Genomic DNA, 27,401 nt, shown 5'->3' with positions numbered 1-27,401 from the left:
GAAAAAGGGAAAATTATGTCACTGTAATGTGCTGGAGAGGAGTCGGAGTGCCCTCTGCTGGACAAGAGGCATGGATCCCATGCCTCTTTGTTTTACTTTTTTTTTTTTTTTTTTAAAGTTCTTTCAGCTCATATTGAACAACACATACCAATTTATAATAATAATAATAATAATAATAATACATTTGTGTTATATAAAAGTTGTTTATGTCCAGTTGCAGTTAACACAAACCCAGCACAGTGATTTCAGAGATGTGTTAAAAAAAATCAGCAGGAAATGGGAGGGGAAAAAACATCCTCCTGCTGAGGACGAGTTGCCCAACCTGTTTGAGTGTATGTAAAATGGCTGCTTGTTAACAGTTGCCTCTTATCAACTTGCATTCCTGCTGTATATCATGATCATGGTTCTTCTGGTAATGCTTTGTCTAGTGTTACTCTGAGTATAATAATAAGGGCAGCTGATGAATGTAAATAAGGGTTGGGTGTGGCACATTTGTGTAATCTGCAGTCAACCAAGTAGGGATTAAAGAAACTGAGAACAGGTCGATACCAGTGCACATAACTGAAGCATAGATCAGATGCTGATGTCAGAGGAGATGATGAATAAAGATGCTTAAAACACTGAAGGAGGGATTAAAGTGTTGAGCTCTTGAGCTTATATGGTATCAGGGGGTCATTGATGCTCCCCTCTTACTCCTCTCTCATGGGACAGGAGGGTTCTCAACAAGGTCCAGCACCAGCTGACAAGCTTGCACTTGAGCCCACAGCACATTAGCATCCTCTCCAGTGTGTCTGGCCCCTGTTACCATTCCACACCAAGCCACCCAGCTTTTCGGCTTTGGTACCGTGGGGATTGCCTTTTTAGGAGACACCTGATTACTCACCACCGCCCAGCTCAATGAAGCTGAGGCTGATAACATGATGCTTTCGTGTTTGCCCGCCCTTAAGAGTTTGTAAGCTAGAAACTACAAGAGAGGTGCGAGGATGGGGAAGGCAGTAGAGCTCTGATGTGTCAGGAACAAAGGAAAATGGGAGTTTTGACAAAAACCTTGAGAGCTGGAGAATCTTTTTGAACTTCTTTAGGATGTTTTGGGGGAAGAAAGTTTAATCTGTTTCTTGTTTTTTGAGGCTTTGAGGTAGTAAAGTACACCTAAAAGGACCCGGATCAAAAAGCAGCATGGAGAAATTCAAGGCAGCCATGGTTTTAAGTGCTGCAGGAGATGCCTTGGGTTACAGAAAGGGCCGTTGGGAAAGGTGCACCTCGGGAAAGATAATCCAAGAGGAACTGGCCTCTCTGGGGGGACTGGCGGCCCTAAAACTGGATCCTGATAACTGGCCCCCAAGTGATGCTGCGCTGATGCACATGACCACAGCAGAAGCACTTGTAACAGGTACGTTTGGGATTAATGACAATTAGAATTTATGATTGTGATTGTCTGATCAAGATAAAAACACATATTTTACACCCAACTTCACAGAAAACCAATAATGGTCCGTCTTTTCGTGTTCACGGACACAACCCTGATTTGATTCAAAAATAGACACGTAGCATCTGGCCTGTTCAGACTGGCTCTAATCTCTCTGTGCTCAGAGGGACCAGAATAGCTGCTTCTATACACGCAAAGGAAGCTGCTAATCACGTTTTGGCAAATCAAAACTGAATGACAAAACCTCACATACCCTGATCCATCTCTGCTGCAGGGGGATCAAAGACAAAAATCTTAACAGGAACCTTACTATGCAGGCCCTCACCCAAATGCTCTCTTGAGCTCCCGCAATGTGGCTCAAAGTTTCCAGGACAGAAGAGTCCAAAATAGACTACTTTGGAAAAGCCTGTTCTCTGCTCCACTGTCGGGAACAATAGCAGGCCTGACTCCTCCGTAATCTGCTGGTATCATGTGTGCCTGCAGATGCGGCTCAAAGCCAGTGACAGTGGTCCTGAGAAAGAATGGTGATGACATATTTTGAGATTAGCAAGCTCTATTTAGCAACAATCCAACATGCCTGCACATATGCACTTATGCACACAGACACACAGCAGCCAGATAACAGCACATGGAGTGTAATGTATGCTGCGCTTCTCAGTGTTTGCCCTGTCACTGGACTTACAGGAACAAAGTAAAAGCAAATGTTACAGCAATTATTACTCATTGTATGAATTACATTACACAGTCTTCTTTAAAGCAGTGAGTAAAAATTTAATCTGAAAGAAAATAGTTCATATTTTCCCAGCACCTTCTTTCCACACATGCATTGGAGTGGACAGACTTCTTTATGAGTGAAAGTCTGAGTCCTTCATCACAAGTTATGAATCACTGACTAAAAGGTGGTTCTTCTCTGTACACACGGACACTCTCTAATCCACACACTCACACATGTACAGTCCACAGATTCTAGCACACTGTCTCCGGGCTTTGCTTGTGGCTCCCAGTTGACCTCATAGTGTGTGGAAGTGACTCCATGCACGCTGCTGCTAATCAGCAGTGTGGCAGGCTGAGGCTAAATTTAGCTCATCAAAGCACCACTCAGCTCGTCTTCCACGCCAGGCATGAATGACTCTGACTCGGGGGTTTGTGTGTGTGTGTGTTTCCAGATTACTGGTGTCTGGAGGACCTGTACAGAGAGCTGGTGCGTCTCTACGTTGAAGCCATGGTGTCTCTCCAGGGCCGAGTCCCTGATCCCGCCACAGTGGAGAACTGTGCTCATCTCAAACCTTACAACTTTCTGCTTGCCTGGCACACACCTTTCAATGAAAAAGGTCACTGGAGATTTTTAAAAAATATATATGTAAATTGTATTTTAGAGTTCATGATCACATACAGTTCACATGCAGTCATCATGGATTTGTAATAATTTCTTGTTCTAATGTTCCAGGTTGGAATGATTGTAAGTTTGAATTTATTTTCTGTAATTCACACAGGGTCAAAAGTATACATACAGGCTCACTTATGTCTTTAAATTTGACAAGGCCAAGGTCTATTAACTTCTTGCTAGTGATCATGGTTGACTGTAACAGGTAGTTTCTCTTTGTGAGAATAAAAAGGATTTATTTGACAGGACTCACTGGATTGACCAATACTCAAAACAATGGGGAACTCCAAGGAACTCAGTGAAGATTTTAAAGGGGGGAACTGAAGATTTATACAAGCTGAAAAGGTATCTTGGAGATATTTCTAAAACAAACTGCAGAATCTAGGATCATCAGTTCAAGCAGCTGTATGTAAATACAAGGAACCACCAAGGCTCGAGCCTAGCAGCTACCGAAAACTGCTGGAACACCAGCTTCATCCACAGTGAAGCCAGTTTTACATTGCCCTTGACCAAAAGGGTGCTGACCAAGAAAGAAGTGCCTTCTCCAAAACCAACACCTTTAAGCTGGACTAAAATATGCAGCTGTCCACATAGACAAGCTAAATCTCTTCTGGAGAAAATTTTTATTTGAGCACAATGACAAGGACAAAAGTAAGAACACTGTACCAACTGTCAGGCATGGTGGTGGTAGCATCATGCTCTGGAGCTGTTCCTGCCAGGAATAATAGTACATTGCACAAAGTGGATGAATGAAGGAGAACTACCTCCAAATTCTTCAACTTCACCTAAAATCAACATCTTGCACAGTTAAATTAATTCTGCCAATAAGAGTGGTCCAATATTCAGACACAAATATGCCAGAAGTTTGTTGACGGCTACCAAAAACTTGTTGAGATGCAACTCGCTAAGGGACACTTAACAAAATATTAGTGGGCGTGTATTTATACATATTTGACCCTGTGTAGATTGAATTAATTTTGGTTTTTGTCCAAACTTGTGCACCCAGTTGTTGTTTTTTAAGTTAGTAACCATGCTGTACAATCATTTGACCTTGGACAAAGAACAGTTCAAAGAAATCCTTAAAAGCCTCAAAGTACCATGACATTCATACCCATGATGAGCTTATGTACGTAAACTTCTGACCACAGTGGTTGATACAGTACAGAAACGTGTATCTGGATACATGTCTCCATGTTCAGGGTCTGGGTTCGGTGCAGCTTCCAAGGCCATGTGTGTGGGCATGAGATACTGGCAACCAGAGAGATTAGATAGCTTGGTGGAGGTCAGCATTGAAGCTGGAAGAATGACTCACAACCACCCTACAGGTGACGATGTTAACAGCTTCTAATCCTAAGAAATCTGTCACAGGCAGATAATTAAGCTGCTGTTTGACTGCGTAGTATTTCTATTTTAGCAGGATGTAACCGGTGAGCCTGAGCTATCAGCAGACTGATCAGGCGAAGTGTCTTGTGATCTCATTTGTGGCTCCAGGCTTTCTAGGTTCCCTGACAACGGCACTATTTGCATCCTATGCCATCCAGGGAAAACCTCTTGTGACATGGGGTCGTGAGCTCTTGAAGGTCATCCCACGAGCTGCGGAGTACTGCAGGAAAACCATACGGCACATGGCAGGTTAGGCCGGGCCTGTCTGTGGTATGAAAGAAAAAGCATTTAATATGTGCACAAATGTCTGTGAAAGTTGATGTGTGAATGTGTATTCTAATGCAGAGTATCAGGAAAACTGGTTCTACTTTGAGGCCAAGTGGCAGTTTTACCTTGAAGAGCGAGAGATTGATAAGGAGGGACACAACAAAGCTTTGTTCCCTGATCGCTATGATGCTGACGAAACAGACAAAGTGAGGCTTTTCTTTCAGAATTTCATGCCAACAGATGATAGTTCCTAACAGGCATGTTGCATGCCCGTTAACTCTGTTTTTCTGTCAGTACAGATGTACAAGCGTTGGAGTTCAGAGGGCCGTGCAGGCCGGAGAGGCCACGATGCCCCCATGATTGCCTATGACGCTCTTCTGGCCGCAGGAAGTGATTGGGCTGAGCTGTGCAAACGAGCCATGTTCCACGGAGGTGTGAGCTACAGCTCTGAGGTCCTTCACAGTGCTATGAAAGTGATATTTAGTGTAACTCATACTCTTTGTAACTTAATTATAGGTGAGAGCGAAGCCACGGGCCTGATTGCGGGATGTCTTTATGGCCTCCTGCACGGCCTGAGCCAGGTTCCCCCAGGTCTGCACCAGAATGTGGACAAAAGAGAACGCCTGGAGGAGCTGGGAGAGGCGCTGTTCAAGTCATCATCTGCAGAGAAATGCATAGACAAGTAATCCTGATATTCACTGGCCTGAACTCTGCTGGCTAGCAGCGACTCTGCACATCACTCTAGTAGTTTTAAGTTGTAGCCTGCTTCCTCCTTACTACTTTTGTCGTGCTTTCCTTGGTTTTCCCTGGATAAGTATGTACAGATCTAGTTGCAGATCTGAATAACCTTTTATTATGGGTCACACTATCCAGCGTACAAAGCTGAGAGGAATGCTTTGTGTGGGATTGTCTGTTATCTGTCGGTCTAATATTCAGTTGATGGTAATGCAACACCTTAAGTGCCATGGAAAAGTATTTGACGCTTCCCCTGTGTGAAAAAGTAATTGGGCCCCTTGTTGAATCATAATTAAGGCATGATTACTGGCAGACCTGTTAAAAAATGACTTAAATAGAACCTGTCTGAGAAAGTGAAGTAGGCTAAAAGACCTCAGAAAGCAACACTAAAGAAACAGCTGACAGACTTCTATCAGTCTGGAAAGGGTTATAAAGCCTAAAGCTTTAGGATCAAAACAAGCTTTGAGCCATTATCCGCAAATGGAAAAAACTTGGAACAGTGGTGAACCTTCCCAGAAATGGCCGGCCTACCAAAATTACTCCAAGAGCGCATCAACGAGTCATCCAGGAGGTCACAAGGGAGCAAATATTCTTTTCACAGCACTCTAGGACCTGACATACTAACAACTAATGACATGCCTCAATTATACTGAAATGACAGAGCAGTGGGGGAAAAAATGTTTATTTTATAACCTGCTTTAACATGAACTATGTACTTTTTAATCCAGAATAAATGTATTTTTAGCGCATGTGAGATGTGGTTGGGATGATTTTAATGTTTTTAAGTCATAGAATATTAATTTTGTGTTCTAATACCATGATTATTATTGATGCTCTTGTCAGCAGCACATTGTCAAAGCACCTCTACACAGTTAATATTAAAATGACGTGACAATTAAAGTGTAGTTATATCACACATAAAGTGCCCAGCTCTCCTTGTCACCTTAAATTGATGCACAGCTTCATAATCCTATCAGACTTCCTTCTTGTTACACAAATCGCTCTCACAGTTTCCTGAACTAATTATCTAATTCGTGCTGCTTTGCTACCAGCCTGGACATTTTGCTACGGGGTTAAAATGACTGCTGGAACTCCCATTTACAGCAAAAGTATTGTTTTTTTGTTGTTGTTTTTTTTTGCTTGCTGGTGAAATAAAACATGAAATCAAAGACATGCAGTTCTAAAGCACTTATTCTGACGATTACTCCCTTAAAGCTAACTCTAATGTCCCCCCTTCTCTGCTGTAATGACTGCGCTTAAGCAATAGTGGTGGTTTTACATGTCCTCTATTCTCTGTAGACAAAACTCTCAGAAAACCGCTAACATCCCGGATGCCAGTATGTTGAAGAAGTTGATTAGAGATCCAAAATGCCGTCCGGTGCTCCGTGGGATTCTCGAGAGTCTCCTGCAATACCTGACACAGGATCTGCCCAAGTGGATCACCAGAAATAGAAACTCGGAAAAGCCAGATGTAGATAATATATCACAAAGAAACGCAAGAAACAAACATCGTTCTGATCCAAGAAATGAATCTTCAGTGAAATTGGCTCAAATTCAGAGAAACTGTGAAATTGTTCATCTGCCTGAACCGGAAAAAATAACCAGAGGGAAAACCGCTGAGACAAGTTCAAACCTCTCGGAAAAGCGCTGGGTGGAGACGCAAAGAAACAAAGGAAATCATACAGCAGGAGACTTAATACCCCGACGCCTTACCACATTCCAGCTGCTCCAGTCCAAATTTATAAGATTCACACCCAAACCTCCCATCACCCATCAGAGGGAGGTGGGAACTCTCCCCTGCAGTAGAGGATTGCTGGGTAACATGAACCGGGACAGCGAGGATGGCACGCAGAAGAGGGAACGAGCCAAAAGACAACGGAAGAAAGAAGGCGGCGTGAAGGATATGGTGGCCAAGTTTGCCATGGCTGAGCAAAAAGAGCAGAAAGTGCTGAATAAGCAGCCGGTCAAACCAAGACTCATTGGAAGAGGGATCCTCTTATCTTCCATTATGGAGAAATTTGAGACCATGGCCACTGTGTGTCAGGGATGTGATTTAAAGATTTCTCATGAAAGGAGTTCTCAAGGAGTCAAAGTGGCAGTTAATGTAAAAGACAAGGTAGCTTCTCTTGAAAGAGAACAGGAAGGCATCCAAACTGTTCGCAAACCAAACACAGAGAATCAAATTCTTCTCGGGCCAGAGCCGAAAGGAGATGAAATTAGAAATGTGCAGGATGACAGGAAAGATCGGGCACATTCACACTCGGGTGACAGAAATGATTTGATGGCAGAGCAAATGGGAGAGAAGAGCTTAGATGATGAGGTTTGCTGCTCATTAAAACATGTGAAGGCTCAAGCTTATGATTTCAGCGTCCAAAGGGAAGAATGTGGTGAAAATCAGACAGCAGTTGATGAAGAACACTGTAGCAACAACAGACTAAAATATGCACATGTAGAGCTGCTCTGTTCAGCTTCTGTGACAGAGTGGTCGTTCCCAGAACCTTACAGGCTCTTGCCTCAGGTAGAGTTTCCACTCAAGTGGCATGTGGTGACAATCAGGACCTGCTCTCCGGTGTGGTCTATGTGTGTAGATTCCTCTTTCGAGCAGTTAGAGCAGGAAATCAGTCCAAATAGTTCAGAATGCCCAAAACAGGACAAGACAGCGGGGATAACAACAGATAGTCCTGGTGGAGATGTGCAACAGTCTCTCAGTGAATCAGCTGCAGGTGAATCCTGCACTGCTATAACCAAAGGCAATGCAAAACCCAGTATGAAGGAATTTTCTACACACGCACACATCGACACCAATGACAACATAGAAGCAAATCCCCGAAGACCTATGGCAGTTCAAAGCAGGTTGCCCAGTTATGTCATCCCACGTGTTTACAGTTCTGGTTATCAACAAGGTCCCGATCAGAATAATCCCTCCTCTCAATTAGCTCTGCCCCCACAAATCATAAATCCTATCGATCCACTTCCACCAACACAATCTTATACGTCTTTGGCTGCTCTTAGCACTGCGCTAAAGACGCTGGAGAATTTTCAAGACACTAACCCAAGCCTGCATAATGGCATCAGCCTCCCTACACACAGAAGAGGAACAGCAGCAGAGGGTGAATCACAAGAAAGAGACGGGGAGGCCGAAGAGGAAACAAAAGCAGCAAAACCAGTGGACAGTAAAGGCACAAGTACGATGCAGAGCGTTTGGCTTTTAGAAGATGCTGCCAGTAAGGAAATGTTTGAAGACAATCAGGTCTCCGCTGTAATTTTACCTGTGATTCAACACGAGAGAGAGGATGCAAAGCAGAGACCGAAGTACACGACAATCAACTACGGGGATCCATCAGTCAAGCAAACATATAAACCCAAAGTCATACGATTTACTGACACCTTCACTTTCTAGACTGATAAATTCATGTTTTCAGTTTGCCCTGACAGTACTGACTTACAAATGAACCAACAGGTAACTAGTATTATTCAATTAATATTATAAACAGCAAATTAGCTGCAATTCACAGGCTCATACAAACTAGGAAAAAGTCAAAGTCTAGTGCCGTTGGGTATCTTCTGTCATATTTATGGTATATTACAACATACGATATCACTCCCAAGATTACTAACATTTTTACTGATAGACCAAATGTGTGTCATGGTTGAGTTGTTGCCATTTAAATCTGTGCGCAGACAAACAACACTGATGTTAGACTCAGTTGTCTTTAAACTGCATTTCTTTCTGAAGCTGTGGTCTGACTGAATTTACTGTAAATGTGCTCAATAAAATGTTCAGGAACTGTACAGTACACACTGCTGTTTAAGTTTAACTGTATCCTGACTACATATTTTACAGCAATACCCCTTTAATGCAATATCCCTTCTATTTGTCCATGAATAAAATGAAACAACACAGTATTATATGTTAGTGAATCTAGGTTGTTCATTTCTTTTTTCTAAATAAATGCAAAACAAGTTGAAGTTCTTAGAACCTTAATAGTGCATCTTAATAATATTCATTCATTTGTATAGATTGTTGAGTATAACTGAGAAAGAAGGAGGCAAAAGTGTTGTCCAAATCTGTTAGCCAGGTAGGTGACGTGTTTGTAAAGTTTTGTATTTATATTATTTTAGAAAAATCGGCAAAGTGTTCTTTAACCTCCTAAGACCCGAACTCTTTCATGGCATGCATTTTAAATTTTTCTTTGCTATTTGGGCTGATTGGGACCTAAAGAATGTAAAAACAAAGAATTACCAGAATTTGTTTTTGAGAAAAATGAGATCCACATATGAGGAGATTTGTTTCAAATGTTGATAGAACAGTGGCATAATGTCCTCCTAAGTGCATATCAGGCCTTTGTAGAGGAAAATTAAGTATTTTGGTCTAGATGTCCCAAAATGTGATGTCCACATATGTGGACGCCAGGTCCTAGGAGGTTAAATACAATTTCAAAATTATTAAAAACTGAAATGTTAAAAATGTCAAAAAGTACTTTCTTTCGTGCATTTTAGCTAAGCAGTAAAAATTATGTGCTCCATCACTGAAGGACATGTGCAAACTCAAATTGTTCTTTATTGTTATTTTTAAACTGTGTGGTTGTCAAAGGCCCTTTGACATAGACTAACATGGTTTACCTATTTAATTTACCAAGGGCACAAACACATGCCCTCATATGAACGTTTCAGGGTCATCAGTCTGTTCTGAAAATGTGGTGGTTTAATCTTGCTCAGTTCATTCTTCCTGTTCCCATGTGAAGACGCTGTTACAAGAACTGAACTGCTGCAAATGCACACTCTATATGGCTAACCATAGAGTAGCCTGTATTTTTTATTTAGGTCTACCTTTAAAAAGTATTTGCTTTTGGTTGTTCAGACAAGAAAAAAAAAGTGTGGTAACTTTGAAGCACTAAGAGTAAGTAGTATATACAGAGATGTGAACAGTCAAACAGGGCCTGGTAGGTCCGGATAGTTTTTTTCACCTTAATAAATGAAATCATCATTTAAAAGCTACATTTTATATTTACTTGGGTTATCTTTTTCTGATATTAAAAATGTGCTTGATTGGAAACATTTAAATTTGACAAATACACAAATAATAAAATAATAATAAAAATAATGGGGGCAAATACTTTATCACAGCACTAGACAGGTTGTTGTAGAAAAGATAGAGGCTTACCTGTCCCATTTCCTGTACACCTCAAGGTTTACCTTCAGAGTTACTGGTGATAAAGAGCGTAGCTTCATTGTTACTGTGTTGAGAATAGTTAAAACTACAAATTTGGTGTGTTTTTAATATAGATCAATCAAATGTCTAATATTAAGACTCAGTCATGCAACACAAACACATACTGATACTTCTGGCTGCTGTTTTGGTTAGGAATTTCTGTCATCATCATCCTGGGTCAAATTATTATGACTGCTGCTTGTTTGTCGTTGTATTTGCTGTACACAGATTCAAAAATAGTCATGACTCAGCGCCTGTTCCTGTGACATGACATAAACCTGGACCTAAAAATAGGTCCAGGTAGAAGAGCTGCATTAAACTGGCACAACAACATTATTGTTGTTTTGAAAGGCCTTCCTGGAAATCAATTTTTATCAAGGTTACCACAGCCATAGGAAGGAAGAGTGGTTTGATGACATCACAGAGACATAATATGACACTAGCTTGATGTTTATGCTGTTTTTATTTTTCAAGAGATTTCAAACTAGCCTTAAAAAGAGTGAATGTTATTTTAACTACTCGTAGTACTTTTTGAACATGAATCTATGCTGAGGGAAGGACGACAAAAACTCAGGTAAACCGATTAATTTGATATACTTTGACACATATTTACTTTGAGCTTGGCCTTTAATGTTTATTTATAGTTATTTTCGTAGTCCCGAGTCACCAAAACAGCATATATTAATTTAATTTCAGGCATATTTTGTACGACAGAGCGGCTCAACACGTGGCTACGTTCACCTGTGTGACGTGGCCTTGCAGGGAGAGCTGCTTACAATTTATGATGCTTTTACTTGCAGTAGGACACATTGGTACTTTTAAGACACACTTGTTCCAGTGCACGAGTTCAAACAGTGGTTGGCTTATTATTTTTTTTATAAGTAAGTTTTAATTTGCTTATAATTTTTTATAAGCAAAGGTATAGTGCGTATAGTGGAAAAATAGTAGCTTTTTTAACCTTACAGAAGAAAGGGTGTTTTACTTTTAAAGCAGTTATTATTGTGCGTTTCTATACCTGATGAGCAAAGCCTAACCTAATTTATTTCAAACCTTAGAACAATGCTTACATCTTCTCCTTTTCTTTTTCTACTTCTCTACAGCTCTGCATCGTATTCCCCCAAAGCCTCCTGAATGCAACATAGCTGATAGTTCGTCCCGTGAGAGCTTTGAAACGGGATGTTACGGAATCCCTCGAAAGCAGCATTACGGATTGATTGAAGCGCGTGTCCCGGGACATACGTCACATGTACGAGATCCTCCATGACAACGGGAGTGGAAGTTACCGAGCACCCGAGTGGCTTTTAGAGCGGGGATAGAAAAAAGGGAAACCGCAGTGTTTACTTGTTAGCTGCACTCTATCGCGCCTGGGACCCGCAGCAACAGGTGCATGTGGATGGCGATAAAACTCGAGAAAAACTCTACTTTTTCACCAAACACGGTCTGACGGATGGGACGACACTAAACAACTTGTTAGTTAGCGCGAAAGACAAGAATGAGTCTCTCCCCAATTCCGGGGAAAAGCAGCCGTGTCTCAGCAGGTTTCCCACCGCTCGCACACATGGGGAAAAAAAGTCAGGCTTGGGGCTAACTTACCCTAACTTTGATTTTCTTGTTTACTGTGAGCTTTTTTTCTTTGGAGCAAACAACACGGCGGATACATACAAGGGATATCACCGGAGCAGGACTAGAGGCGGTAATGGAGAAGAGCAAGCCGAGCAACGGGAGCCGCTCCGCCGCCGACCGTGGAGCTAAAGACAGGGTCGACAGGTAACGTTGAAAAATGGTTAATAATCACAGAAAGCTTAAAACAAATAAATAAATACGACATGTTATTATTTTTCTGCTCTCAGAGTTAGATGAGTTTCGTAAATCACGAAGCAGATATCACTTTATTGTTTATTAGAGCTGCTAGGTACTTCTGACGGTTACTGTAATTGTAGCTTAAACCTGACTAAAGCTAACATATCAACAGGAGTCAGGTTATTAGTCAGTGTTAGCATCACAAAGGTTTTGTTTTCAGGCCGCCAAAACTGATGTTGACTGTATTTAGTATTTTTATTTTGTATTTTTCCCCACCATGTTCACATATATCAAAAAGTGTCTACTGTGAGTACTGTAGTATTACAGAGTATTGTACGTGTGTAAAACGCTTAGGATTCAATTACAATTACTTAAAGTTTACTCCACTGAATAACTGCCACGTTACCGAATTCACCCAAACTAATGCAGACCTATAATAAATCCCACCTTCATGAGAATTATAATGTTAATGCTTTGTTAACACTCCTCTACAGGGCTTTGTTAACATTGACTTCATTGTTGTGGTCATTTGGAGGCTGTAATTTGTGATTTTACTTCGTCCTGTAAACATTATTACTCAAAAGCTACATATCGTACTGATTAATGGCTCCACGTTTTTATATTTGGATTCTACAAGAGTAGTTCTGAATAATTTACAGTAAAAAATAACCCTTACTTATCTTTTGCACTGCCCTGGTGTCTGATTGGCTACTCCTTACAAACAGATGGTTTGAATAGCGGTTGGGTGGGGTTTCTTTGCTCATAACCAGAGCAAGGTGCCTATCATCATAAAGACCCAAGAGTAGAAAAAAAAAATGTCTGAAACTGAGGCTCTGAGCTTTCACAGACTCACTCCTTGTTTACTATAAGCATGCACCACTGTAAGCATATATGTTTATGACAAAATAAGAAGCAGTATAAAGAGTTTACTCTCTAATGGAGAGTAAATTTAGAGCCATCACACTGATAATGAATCAACACCTTTTTACAAAATGTTGCTAACTCCCTGTGAGAGGGATTTTTGGCAGCTGTGGTTTACAGTGAATAAGCTTCGTTTTGATGTACAGGTGGTGGTACTGATTGGAAACGCTCTTGAATTTACCAATGTTTATATATATATACTCCATACTGCACATACAGTTGTTCACTGTATGCGAACACAAACCAGCACGACAAATCAGGTGACACATTGGTAACATCAACACTGATACATCCAGTGTCTGTGCTTACTATTGCTTTGGCAATAAGGACACTCTCAGAGGAGAAACTTAACCTTTGCATAAAGATCATTTTAAAGTTTGTGTGTTTATTTTTCACTGTAAAGTACTTTCTGCAAATCCAGACTCTTGTGTGACGGTGGAGTAGGGGCATTTCTTCTTCAAGGGACGACTTTGCTCTTGGGTTAATCAGATTATTGTGTTACCTAATTCGTAAGGTTGAGCCACCTATAGCCACAACTTCTTCATGTACTGTAGGACCAGATTACAGATGGAGCTATTGGTATTTATAAAACACAACATTAATAAAAACAAAGTAATATTTTGATATCTACTCAGCTTGTCTTGGCTCACGCTCAAAGAATCCCAACACAAAGGTACACTTCCTGTTTAAATAAATGTTTTCCAGTTTTTTAAGCTTTGATGATGACGAGCCTGAAAACCATTTCAATAACTTGCTTCTTTGAAGTAGTTTGTAACTTTGTCCACTTTTCTCAGAGTGGATCCGTATGGCTTCGAGCGGTCAGAGGACTTTGATTATGAGTCATATGAGGAGCTCATGTCTGAGTATCTAGTTGTGCTCACCCGACGAGCCATCAAGTGGTCCAAACTACTGAAGGGCAAAAGCAAGGTGCAGAAGAATATTAAATGTGAGTATGAAAACAAAACACACTCACACAGTTCACATAGTCCATAAATGTGAACTCAACATAAATACTCCCCTCTGTTCCAGTAAAGCGTTACGTACGCAAAGGAATTCCCAATGAGCACCGGGCTCTAATCTGGATGGCAGCCAGTGGGGCTCAAGATCAGTTGGAGAGGAACCCAGGGCACTACCAGTCCCTGCTGGGAGCCGAGCACGACCCCAAACTTGTGGAGACCATCAAGACAGGTCAGCCTGTTCAGTTTCTCACTCAGAATATTTCACGTCTTCAGCAATAAGCTGTACCCTTATCACCATTTAAATTATGATTGGCCAAAATTAATATTAGATTACTTTTTGACACACAAACATTAAGTATTTGCAATTAAAAGCTCTGTAAAATTTAGCTTTGTTGTGTCTTTGTCATCATTTTTATATCTTTATTTATTTGTGAAATAAAAAACGTATACGAAATAAACCTCTACAGGCTTTGCGCACCTGGATTTCAGTGTTTTGGTTCTTTATTCCTTCAGGTTCTCCTAAACTCACAAAGCAACTCCTTAACCTTCTATTTCACTAGTACCTACTCAGCTCGACTCTACTCTGTTTCAGTGGTTTTTCATTACAATTGAGTACCACCACCTCAAAGTGCCTGGGGTTGTTATAGCAACACGTGTGAAAGTCACTCAAATAATTTGCATGCAACACAATGGACCACATTGAGCGACTGTGGCTCAGGTGGTAGAGTGAATCGTCTACCAGTCGGTGAATCAATCCCCGACTTTGAGTTCTCAGTTGAGAGGCGCTATAAGAGTGCCGGTCCATTTACTATAATAATACCACCTCCGTGTTTCACCTTAGGGGTGTTTGTAGCCAAGTGGTGAGCAGTGCCTGGAAGAAATGCTTGGATTTTTGGTCATCAGAATGGAAACATTTTTCCATGTTTTCCGAGCCCGTTTGAGAGTAAAAGACACAAAGTCCAAATATTCAAGTTAATGTTTAGACTGACACAGTCTCACATTTAAAAGCAGGGTTTCAGTTTCCTGCTCCTTATCTGTTACAGCGTGTATACGAACACTCCGCACACGGTGTGATCGGTGTCCTTGTGGTCTCTCGTTTTCAGACTTGAACAGAACATTCCCAGAAAACATCTACTTCCACAAGACGTCAAACCCATGTATGCAGAAAGCTCTGTACAATGTGCTGCTGGCCTATGGACACCACAATCCAGCTGTGGGCTACTGTCAGGTACGGCTCAGCGCCACAGAGTCTACCCTGATGTGGATTTTGAATAATATTTAAGGAATAATAATGTAATGAGGTAAAGCAAAAAATCTAGTATTATTATTCTGTGATATTAGTTTGGATTTCAGCAAAGCCACCTTGCGTTGGTCTGTCATTTAAGAGTTGTGCTGCGGGGTTAAAATGTACAGTAATGTAAACTATAAAAAAACAGCAGTTTTTATCCTTAATGAAGTTACTTTATCATCAACACTTACCAATAATTTGCCTCTCTGTCCAGAAAGAGGCTTTGTGTCTATGCCAACTGACTGTGGTTATTATTAGCATTTGAAAGCCAAATTCCATTCACCAGATCATATGCAACTTGGTTTGCAATTTTAACAAGGGTGTGTTGATGATGTCTGTTGCCAGGCATAAATAGAATCCATTTATCTTTAATTATACTCAGTGGTTGTTTTTTTTTCTTAATTCCCATTCAGTCAGTGTACACTTACTGCTCTGTGCCCTAGATGCTTTATTAAAGAGCTCTTCTGTCTGATACAGTGTGCTCAGGCAGGATTACAGGACTCATGTGAAACCTAACTGTGTGTCTTTGGCTTCAGGGGATGAACTTCATCGCTGGGTATCTACTCATCGTCACAAAAGATGAAGAGAAATCCTTCTGGCTGATGGAGGCACTGCTCGGCAGAATTTTACCAGGTGAGTGTTTCTGTGCATTCACTTACTGTCACTCTGTGCCCTGTGCTATGAAGCAAGTTCAACATAACCAGTGTGTCTCAATTTAGTATCTAGTACTACATGTGTGCCCTTTAAGAGCTTTAGTCAGTATGACTGTAAAATATGTGCTGTAAAAACGTTTTGCCCATTTTAAGCCTTTAAAGAAAGCTCAAGCAATAAAATTGCACCTATGAAACTATATTTACTGATGCTCAGGGAAACGGTATAAGTTACCTTGGCAATATAACATAGTATAAAGTGAACCAGCTTGAAAGTACAGAAAACCCACGGTTAACCCGGAAGTTATGCGGATAAGTTGAAATCCTTCTTTGTAGTACAGACCTGATCTTGTGACAGGTGTGTATGTGTGCAGGTCCTTTGGGTACCAGTGCTGTAGGCTAAAAATAATCCTATCACGTGGCCTCTGTGTGTGGCTTCAGAGCTGCACTTTTTTCATTTGGATCTTGTAGTCAAACAAGAAATGTTTATTAAATTTACATTTAAGCTCTTCATTCAGGTGTTGTATTGCATATATTGCTTTGTTCATATCAACGATGTGTGTCTGCGTTGTGGTTACAGACTACTACAGTCCAGCCATGCTGGGTCTGAAGACAGATCAGGAGGTGTTAGGGGAGCTGGTGAAGGTAAAAATCCCGCCAGTATGGCAGATCATGGTGGACCATAACGTCATGTGGACCCTGGTGGTCTCCCGATGGTTCATCTGTCTCTACATAGACATCTTGCCTGTAGAGGTGAGTGTGTCTGCGATCAGCGTTTCATACTCATGATCCAACTCCTATCAGTACTGCCACAAAACTTTTTTAATTGACATGTAGTTGTAATATCTCAAAAATAGTCAGATTATTAACTAAATACTCGTGCTTCATCACAGCGCAGTTTTTAGTGGGTTTCGATAAAAATGACAACAACTTTTGTTTTATTCCTTGTGTTTAATCCAGTGCAGCTAACCCACTTTATACAGCAGTCTTTATTGTTTCTGTCTCCCTCTGGGTGTGAGCTGCTATGTTTGTTCCCCAGATGCAACTGCTGTAGGAGGGTGTAACGCTTGCAGAGGCAGTGGAAAATAACAAGTTGGATATGAAAAATGAAAGGAAAAAAAAAAAATTCTCCCCACTATTTTGCACCTCTCTACATTAAAAAAGACACTAGAAATACAGAAAATAGTCAAATTTGTATTTTCATTTTTAGCAGCAGTGCTGAGGAAACTACAAAATTATTACAAGTAACTGCTTGTTTTTGTAAATGCATAAATATGTAAAGGCACCACAATTTATGGCAAAGTTACTTTGAGCTTTGTCCAGCTGGGTCAAATCTGCATGCATCAACTTCTCTGAACAAACAGCAGTGGTGAGATGGCCGCTGTGTGAGCACTGCCTCCCGTGTGTGGAGGTGACCTGACATCACATTACAGAGCAGGGAAGAAATGGTAAAGGTAAAATAGTTTAAAAAAATAAAATAAATGACTTCCTTTTTAAGCCAATGCTGTTTATAGTTTCTTTAGTTAATTATACACAAATGGCAAAAGAAGTAATTAAACAGCTTTTGAACCACTATGCAAGTCTGAATGTAGCTGAACTGCCAGCAGAGTCACACACTTTTCTCTAGTGTCAGAAATGATACCTGAACAGGAAGAGTTTGGGGGTGATGTGAAGTTTTCCTTCCACTGTTACAAACATCTACCATGAAAAATGCTTAAAAATAAAAGTTAAGAGCTTAAAAACACTGGAAGATTTTTTAAGGTAAATTGAAAAGGAGGTGAAAATTGTACTTGCCTTCATTACATCTACTAAAGTTAATAAAGACAGCTGATTCTAATTGAGCAGGAGGCCTGTTTGACCCTGCAAACTACTGCAAGTTAAAGTTAAAATACTGTTAAACTACATTAATACTTCCCAAGCTCTGTTCAGTAGAACCTTTTACATGTGGTTTACACTTCATGTTGTGCACTACTTTGTTGTTGGGATTCAGTGCTTTGCTGCTGCGTTTCCTAGACTGTTCTGCGGATCTGGGATTGCTTGTTCTACGAGGGCTCGAAAATCCTGTTCCGCGTAGCTCTGACTCTGATCCATCACAACCAGGATCTGATTCAACAGTCCCAGTCACTGCCGGACGTCTGCCAGAGCTTCAAGCAGATCACACACGGACAATTTGTAGAGGAGTGTCACACATTCATGCAGGTAAAAACCCCTACAACTCTTAAAAATCATCACGAGTCATTTTACGGGATGAAAGATTAGCAATATTACTTTTCCTTTTAGTAATCCTTTAATCCCCGTTTCTCTTGCCTTTCCTAGAAAATCTTCACTGAACCAGGAAGTCTCTCCATGGCAACCTTGACTAAGCTCCGGGCGACCTGTCGCTCTCGTATCACTGCTGAAGAATCCTGACCTCTCCCTGTTACTTAAATTCAGCACTCATTCCAGCAGATGTTTGCACCTTTTTTTTTTTAAACTGAGTCACTGTGACTGCTGTACATACTGTGAGTGTGAAACAAACACGCAGCAGTGTAAATATGTGATTAATATTCTTAGGTCTGTGCTGTATGAAATGATTGTGTTGTTTGGTAAACATTTCCTTTTGTTTAAACATGGAATTCTGCACTTTAGTCTAGAAAATGAGTCACGGTGAAGAAAAAATGCTTAGCAGTACATGTTCAGGTGTGATGAGTTGTACACTATGCATAGCTGGAAGAACCTGTCTACTGTATTTCACATTAAAATCCATCAAGATTATATACAGTGATTATTCAATTAAATAGAAAGTTGACATTCAATACTGGTACAATGTTGTAATATAGTATGAATAAGTGATTAATCTGTAAGGTGGTGCAGTTCAGTAAGTTAGAGGGCTGGATTCCCCCCCCCCCTCCCTTTCTTACAATTGTGTGTTCAGGGGTCTCTTTAACACAGTTAAACAGTTTAAGTTCTAGGTTGACTGATTAGAGTTAGTTCAATATGTTCTCCGAGTAAAATTATGTGGATAATGAAAAGAAGAATCAGCATCATAACGAACCAGTCTGTAATACAGCAAAAATCTCTCAGCTGAATATTTAAAATACACCTGAGTAACCAGCTTGGAGTTAGGAAAAAAACAAAACAACAAAAAGCGCATCACATCACTCCACAGTAGGAATAGAATTTATTATCCAATACAAAAGATCAAACCCAGTACTCCATTAAAAAGAAGAAATTAAATTTTTACATTTCTTTTGGGGAGGGGGTGAAAAGCAAGAATGGAAATCAGCCATGCAGCTGTTAACAAGTCTATTGAATACATTCTGATTTTGTTGACCAAGTCTATGTACGGCTTCAGGGGGCGCATCATTTACATTAAAGTAGGAATCCACACTTTATTGCCACAACTATCAGACTGCATTTGATTAGCTGCATTAACTGTGCAGTGCACTGATGGGATAGGCTTAGTTTCATCTGAGGAGGAATATTACTATAGGTAGCGGGGGAGAAAACAAAACAAAAACACAAGCACACAGAGCCTTCTAAGAGTTGCCAGGATTATCTTATGCTCAGGAAGGAAAAAAATACACCTGTGAGCATGTTTAGGTAGTTGATGTGATTCCCTCTGCCTCTTCAACTGGAAGATTCTTTATAAATAATTACACAGCTAAAAAGACAAACAGCAGTTCAAGCAAATACAATCAAGCTCCTAGAACACGAAACAAGAGCAGACCATTAATGGTTGACATGCTACAGCAAATTCAAACTCTCTCAAACTTTGAGTCACCTCAGGTTTCGTCAAGATGCATCTAAAGTTAGCAGTTTAATCATAATCCACAGAAAAGTGAAAAATATTCCGCAGATATGCGCACACACACACACGCCCTTCCATTCACTCAGGTTCATGCCCACAGAGTCATCCATGTGGCCAAAGTAACACCCTTTGGTTCATCCCTTCACCAATCAGCCTGTATGGTTCAAGTCTAATGAAGGGTTGCTCAGATGGCCTGGTAACCAGCATGGCTCCTCCTCTTGCCTATTAGATAGGCAACAAGGGTGATCAGCACCAGACCAGCCAGAGCTGCTCCAACAATGATGGGGATAATCATCTGGTTTTGGTCCATCTGACACTCCTCAGCTATAGACACACAAGAGTTAGAGCAGAAGGTTACGGTGTGCAAACAAAATGACAGTTTTTTCTTTTAACACCACTGGGCTGATATGGATGTAGCACGTAAACGTTCCAGCTGGTCTGGTAAACTGCATTTCAGACTTATCATTTTAGTACAGGGTAAGGCTTCATTTCATCTCATCTTCATCTCTGATTATTCATTCTGAAACAAGTTATGGATGTGTTCAACTGTCACCAGCAGCATCAGATTTTTCTTTTTGAATGAAAACCAATTCAAAAACTTTTTGCATGTAAAGAATATGGCAAAGTTCACCTTTTTGAATCAACTTACAAAAACAAACTTGTCAAGGTTTTTTTTTTTTTTTTTTTTTTTTTTTAATTTGCAGGGTTGTTCATGGTCATAATAAACAGTTGCTGACCACTATCAGGCTACACAAATGCTCCAGCTGCTGGAAACAAAGGCTTCAGATATCCAATCTCAAAATGTTTGATCCAACTATTAAGTGTGCATCTGCTCTCCACACATCTTCAGCCAGTGTGGAGAAACCCATTCAGCACAATTTTCACAATCAAAATGGGTAAAAACTTGGAGGAATGACGTGTAATGTGAGAAACGAACAACATGCTTAATTCATTCATACCTGTAGCAAACCGGCCACTCTTGACACCAAAGGGCTGGACTTGGAGATCGAAAGTGTTGAGAGAAAAGCTCGGTGTCACAAACAGAGTCTGCTCTGCACTGCACATGTAGGAGTAGCCCAGCGTACTGCGCAGGTAGTTCAGACTGTTGTTACTCACGGAAAAGTTAGCTGAGTAGAGAAAGTTAATTTTATTCAGCTTCAAAAAGTCAAGGTAAAAAAACCCAGCAAAAACTAAATGCATGTTGTTCATAAGAGGTACTTACCACTGTCAGACCAATTTGCAAGCAGTGTTACCCCACTCAGATGGTACTTGTTGGTTGTGGAGTTCTGTGGACCAAAGGAAGAGCTGAGCAGTTAACTAATGTAATGTAAAAATAACTAATGTAACATTAACAAAAAAAAATAGGGTTAAATTTACCAGAGTGAAGTTGAAAGTGAGAATAGTAGATTGCGTCTGTGTCAAAACCAGTGTAGCACTGCTGGCTCCACATAATCCCGTTGAGTTTGTCACATTAGGATTGAGGTTTAATACATCCTGGACAGTCTGGCCAAAAAAAAACAAAAAACAAAAACCCAAGATACACTTTGTTTCAAGTTTCTTTTATTTCTATTGACAACTGGTTAAACATTTGCTGTTTTTGGGGAGAATGGCTGCTCTTGAAGCTGTAGTTTACCTTATTCTGAGATGTGTAGGAAACATTGAGCTGCAGCCCCATTTTAGCCAGGAGACATATGGTGTCATTGGTGTCCTTCACAGTGTAATTGCCCTGCTGAGGTGTTCCTGGAGGGGTTGGAGTTGGAACTGCTGTTGTACTGACAGTGGTAGGTGAAGGTGTTGTGCTGGTTTGATCTGCAAAACATACGGTCTCTGCGAACAGAGAAATAATATTGTAAACATGAAACTGTTCAAACTTACAACCACTCAAAAGTAAAAACCTTTAACATCCACCTACCGTTTTGACTCAGCTCATTCCCTGGCATGTATGCCTCCAGCCTCATGTCAGTGAAATTAACATTTGCAGTGGCAACCGCAATAACTGTAGGGCTCACACATTTGTAGGTGGTGTTGACTTTTGCTTCAATCCCAACAGAGGCAGACACCAGAGTGACCACACCTACAACAGAGTAGGTAGAAATCAGCACAACAGTACCTTGAATACCATTCTGTTGTTTACACTGACATTTCAGTCCAAGTCCTCCTTCAGTTTTCCAAACAATCTCGAGGCACTGCTAAAAGTTACAAAGCGCTCAAATTTAAAATAATCAGTGTGGCCGTCCTCACAACTGTTATAAAAAAGCTCATCCAGGCATTCATAAGAGAAGAGCTACAAGTTAGCTAGCTGACATCTAAAGACAATCCCTCTAAACCCTGACTTTGCGGTAAAGGTCACACATTCAAACACTGTTTTAGTAGATGCACTTAGTGTCATTTTGAAGCACCTATATCACTTCATTCTCACATTCAAACTTTGGGGTCCAAGTTGCCCACCCACCCACCTGGGTCACGCATCAGCCTTTTATTGCTGATTAGGAATAAAAATTAGATACCTCAGACCTGCACTATGAAGAAGGACCTAACCAAGTGTCAGTCATCCAGGACATTGTCATTTTGAGAACTTGAAAATAAGCATAATTTTTAAGATTTCCCACCTTGCAAACTTCTTGAAAAGAGAAAACCAACAACATCAACAAAAAACCTCCAGATTTTTCGTTCATCATCAGCAACCAAATAAATTCCTAAATGAAATTCATGTGTAACACTGAAATGTCTAGTTATACATGTAGCATCCCGTCTTTATGCTACACTATTCAGAACAGAATTCTGACAATTTTTTAAAAACCACAAAATAATATGGTAAAAGGCCTGTATTTGTATAGCACTTTACTAGTCCCTAAAGACCCCAAAGCGCTTTACACAGTCAGTCATCCACCCATTCACACACACATTCACACACTGGTAATATATTCAGATCTATCACATGATTCAAGACAATGAATGGTCTCACCGGAGGTGGTCGCATTGGGGAAGACTGAAGTGTCGCTTAGATTGTACTGCAGAGTCAGGCTAGAAACCTGATACAGGGTTCCATTGATTGAGAAGTTCAGCCCAAGAGTGTAGCCAGATCCAAATACTGCCACCAGCCTGGGAGAGCTGCCATCTTTGCCACATGTGCTGTTTGCTGTATCCACTGTGGTAGAGTTGGGCAGAAAGACCTGCACTGTTCTCTGAGGACACAACAAGTGATACAACAAATAAATAACCGGACACACAGAAATGAAGCGGTAGTAGGTGAGCAAACATCTGTACATACGTTGGCATGGGTAGTGTTGTATATAATGGAGAATGACGCAGACAGATCGGCTTTAATGCAGGTGGTGTTGCTCTCCTTCACCTCAAGAGTAACTGCATCGATACAACCTGGATATGACAGACAATAAGAAAAACTAAGTAATAAACTGTATAAATAAAAATCATTCAACCATTTAAAACTGCATCTTTAGGCAGAAAAAGGAAGAAAGAAAAGTGGCAACAGGTCTCATCGAGTGATAAATCCAAGTCTGAAATGTTTTGGTTTTAGAGACTTTCAGGGGTGTTACAGTCAGTGTCTACATGTTTGCAGGCTTCAATAAGATCCCAGAACCCCATTTTAAAGAAAGGCATGGCTTTAGACATTTACATAGTAATTAGATTACATGCTGAATTGTGCATTGTCATTTACAACACAGAAAACCCACAGTCAAACTGTAAGCACTGATATACTCATTAGCTCAGAATATGATCCAGTTTAGACCCCTAGGTTTGCTAGGATACCAAAATAAACTGATGTATTTAAAACCCACACTTACACCATGTGCATATTCTTTATCTCAGTCTTTAACTTGACCTCGTTAGATAAAGGGTAATTAACAGTGATAATTGTACAGCGCATCCGCTGTTACAAGACCGCATGGCCTACATTTACCTTGTTAAACAAAATAAAAAACAAACAAACAAAAAAGTTAACAGAAACCACCACTAGAGGTCTGCAGAATGCTAAAGCCAAGCGCCCATGACCACAAACCCAGAAGCATTGCAAGAGACAGCACTCAGTGAATACTGTGCAGAAGGCTTTTTGTGACCGAGGTCCACTTAACAATAATCCTAAAGGCCGATAAACTGATTTTGTGACAGCCGTATAATGATCAGAGTCCACCTATGGGATTAACAGCCTGTTGAAAATTCAAAACATCTGTGGGTCATGATATAAAAAGGGAAGACGCACAACATTTCTATGACCTGTGTCACTTGTCAGCCATGTTGACCTTAGTGACTGTTGTCTGGTGCGTTGCTATGAACTGTTGAGCTAAATTATCTTCTTTGCCTTCATAACAGATGGTCCCATGTATCCTTTGCTAAAGTAATGAAGCAAGCACTATCTGTAGGTTCTCAGTAATCCAGGTCGTTTTCCGTGTTTGTGTTGAAGGCAACCAGACTCCTTTCAGTTGCTTTAAGACCTCTGCAGGGTAAACACCTAGAACTCATCAGCTTTTATAATTGATGCTTTCAGATTAGAGGTGAAATCTCTTCAGAACCTTAAAAAAAAAAAAAGAAAAGGAAAAGGTCTGCAGCTTCCTTCAACATTAACATTAAGAGAATTCAAACAACTTATTATGCCTGTCAGACACACCCGGGTCACTTAGTTAGCAACCTTCCCATACAAAATCTGACTCATGCACTTGTTAATGTTAACTACTGAAATTAACACTTCAACTAAATGCCCAAATAGCTGCCAAAAGATGTTTGAAGTGGCTACAGAGACCTGATTTTTTAAACAACATTAACTCAGACAAAACCCATCTGACCTAATGTTGCCAATCCAGTTATACAGAAAACTCAGCCTACTTTCACACTGGCAAACCACACGCGGGCTATTAATACCTTCATCCTCTGGAACCTTCTACCCCACTGCTACATGTTTCACTGTATGTCAGATGGTGGCTATAAATCTCAAACACATTGTTATCTACAGTAAACACTTGTATTCAATCCAACAAATCATATCCTTTAAAAATAACGCAATACCAGGGTTCTCCCACTTGCGTCACACTTCCCATAAAGTCAACAGAGAAGCTGATGTGCTCTGGGTCGAGTTTGACTGCTTTATTTAAATTCAAAGAGGAACAGTTGGACTTTATCAAGTTCTGTCTGGCGTTCTCAGAATATGTGGGAACAATAAAATGGGAAATGCCATCAACAGAATAAACATGCTGGTGAGTTAGCAGAAAAAAAAAAAAAAAAAAAAAAAAAAAAAAATGGTGCCACACTGAAAAAGTTCTGTGCATTTCAGGAATTTATTTGCTAGGGGGCAGATTTAACCAATCTTTGGCCTCATCCCACTGCAAATTTCATCATTCACTTATTAGTGCACTGACAGCTCTTCCTTCCTCCATTTGATCTGAACATAAAGACCACTGTGCGTCAGCCCTGTTGGTGGTCTCCGTCAATCACACCCACTCCTTTCTTGCTGAAACTTAACCCCATGTCACCCCTTTGTTGACCCTGCAAACACACTGCAGACCATTTACACAACACTGCAATCCAGTGAGCTGCAGACACGGTGTGCACAGACAGGATGAAGCATATCAAAAAAGTATAAAACACTGACCCTGTTTTGTAATACAGATTCAAAACTGAACCCCCAGTTAGGTTTTACTTTAAAGCAATGTCAGTAATGTAGTTTTATATTACAGAGTGAGGATGGCAAAACAACTTGAGCTATAACTGTGCTGGCCTGTTTCCCTGTGTCAGCAGCAGCCAGGTGCCTGTGTATGCAACACAAAGCAAGCATAGCAGTCATGTGAAGCTCTCAAATGACACAACAATGAGGCTGATCTGCAGCTCACCAACATTTAAAAAAGAAAAAAAAAAAAAAAAAAAGGAAAAGAGATCATTACTAAATCTACAGACTTTTCGGGCAACTGTGGTTTGGTTTCACAAATGACTCAGTGTGAAACTGGAACTTAAAAAATGCTGTTTGGTACCTACTAACCCAATTTTACACTAATAAAAAGAATTAATCAGAAAGCTGTAATCGCACTGAATTATAGAGACATTCTACCTTTATGCTACAAAAGACTTCAGGCAGTAATTGGAAACGAAGGCCATTTTGTACTGAAAACTCAAAGTTTGATTTCGGTCTTTCGGAGGGAGGGACAAACAAACACCACACCACGACTGATCTGCCTGCATCAAGACTTGACAGACAGCAATTAACTGACAATAGGAAAATCCATAAGTCTTTGTTAAATTAAAAATTCTAATATTTTTGCCACATTAAGCATAAAAACTGTGCTCCTGTTTGCAGTCACACCCATAAAAGCCTGAATTTTGTTGTTTTTTTTAAAGCCAGGAAAAACCCTGGTATGCACTATTCCATCTACATTATGTAAATGTAGCCCGGATAAAAGAGAAGTAGAAGACGCTGCTGCACAACTGAGCAAGAGGACAAGTCTCTAGCTTGATAAACTGGCAAATAACACCCATAAAACACCATCCTCAGCCACCCAGCTGAAGTTGTGGTGACTAAAATTTACTCGTTTTGTTTAAATGTTTGACAGTCTTAAAGTTTTGTTTTTCCCCTTTTAAAACCACCTGAGGTCAAAGAAACAAGTAAAGGCTGATGTTCTAGAAACTCAGTAATCCATACTTTCAGCTTCTTTAATCACTACAGTAGCTAACAGCTGTCTCATCACCCGCAGGAGGCTGTTTTTTTTTTTTTTTTTTTTATAATTTTCAGCCTTTAACAAAGAAAGTGTGCACACAGGAACATCATGCCATGAGGAAAAACAGTTTAAAAAAACTGTCTTATGTAAATTATCCTCCCTGAGTTGTTGATGTTTTAATTACGTTATGAGTTTGACATTTATGGACATTAAATACAATGCAATTTATAGTCCACGCGAAGGCATCGGCAAGCACTAACGAGCTGAACTGGGGGGGGGGACCTTAAACCTTTTTGGCTAGTTTTAGCTAAAACGGTTAAACGGCCCGGGCCGGTAACGCACCGACAGTTTTTGCACCTGACAACTAAACCTACCGCAGGTTGCTCGCGCTTACACCATTTGGTCCAACAGTAGCTTCTCAAGAGGGGAGAAAAAAAAACGAACTCACCTAGGACCACAAACCAGACGACGAGTCCGGCCGTAGCGTGAGACACTTTCATTTTCAAGCAGAGCAAGAAGCACTTTTTCACCCTTGCGGAAAGCACGAACAAGCCCGGGGAGAGAAGTGGTGCTGAGTCGCGGCGGCTGCTGCTGTTAGCGCAGGTGGGTCTACACGGCCACACTTGACTCCACAGTTGCTCCCGTTTACGTGTGTCTGCTGTGTGAAGGAGGGTAGTCGAGGCTTTTTATTGTCCCTAAACTGCGTCCAGCTGGGGCTAAAGGACCAGTAAACAGAGTCGAGCGTCGGTCACAGGCGTACAGTCTGATTGCGCCTCATCTCATCATGTGAACTGTTAGCCTTTAGAACCCCAGTCACGTGAGACCGCCCCTCCCGCTTCCTCTGTGAACTCGGCTCGGCCATCTCCGCCAAACAACGAAGGCTGCACGTTTGCGCTGCTATCCAAGTGGCAACAGCATTTCATT

The 27,401-nt window shown here is 40.7% G+C and overlaps 3 protein-coding genes across 3 annotated transcripts; 2 read left to right on the top strand and 1 right to left on the bottom strand.

Annotated features, from left to right (window-relative positions):
• The first annotated feature begins 79 nt into the window (after positions 1-79).
• adprhl1 (ADP-ribosylhydrolase like 1) lies at positions 80-9,748 on the top strand. The gene is made up of 8 exons (XM_085169964.1): positions 80-1,390; positions 2,593-2,757; positions 4,010-4,135; positions 4,302-4,442; positions 4,539-4,666; positions 4,760-4,892; positions 4,977-5,142; positions 6,495-9,748. The coding sequence occupies exons 1-8, from the start codon at positions 1,177-1,179 to the stop codon at positions 8,593-8,595; spliced, it is 3,174 nt and encodes a 1,057-aa protein (XP_085026090.1). The 5' UTR covers positions 80-1,176; the 3' UTR covers positions 8,596-9,748.
• Positions 9,749-11,616: 1,868 nt separating this feature from the next.
• On the top strand, positions 11,617-18,490 carry grtp1a (growth hormone regulated TBC protein 1a). Its single transcript, XM_085170980.1, has 8 exons — positions 11,617-12,174; positions 13,923-14,074; positions 14,158-14,316; positions 15,191-15,315; positions 15,912-16,008; positions 16,606-16,778; positions 18,039-18,224; positions 18,342-18,490. The coding sequence occupies exons 1-8, from the start codon at positions 12,104-12,106 to the stop codon at positions 18,432-18,434; spliced, it is 1,056 nt and encodes a 351-aa protein (XP_085027106.1). The 5' UTR covers positions 11,617-12,103; the 3' UTR covers positions 18,435-18,490.
• Positions 18,491-19,154: 664 nt separating this feature from the next.
• On the bottom strand, positions 19,155-27,281 carry lamp1a (lysosome associated membrane protein 1a). Its single transcript, XM_085170683.1, has 9 exons — positions 26,926-27,281; positions 23,087-23,193; positions 22,781-23,000; positions 21,728-21,889; positions 21,449-21,642; positions 21,193-21,318; positions 21,038-21,101; positions 20,775-20,942; positions 19,155-20,139 (listed from the first exon to the last, which is right to left on the bottom strand). Exons 1-9 carry the CDS (start codon positions 26,975-26,977, stop codon positions 20,000-20,002), a joined length of 1,233 nt encoding a protein of 410 aa, XP_085026809.1. The 5' UTR covers positions 26,978-27,281; the 3' UTR covers positions 19,155-19,999.
• Between the last annotated feature and the right edge of the window lie 120 nt (positions 27,282-27,401).

This window comes from Neolamprologus multifasciatus, chromosome 1 (genome assembly GCF_963576455.1).
Source record: "Neolamprologus multifasciatus chromosome 1, fNeoMul1.2, whole genome shotgun sequence".
NCBI lineage: Eukaryota > Metazoa > Chordata > Actinopteri > Cichliformes > Cichlidae > Neolamprologus > Neolamprologus multifasciatus.
Note: the sequence above shows the minus strand (reverse complement) of the source record. Positions and strands in the feature narration are given on the sequence as shown.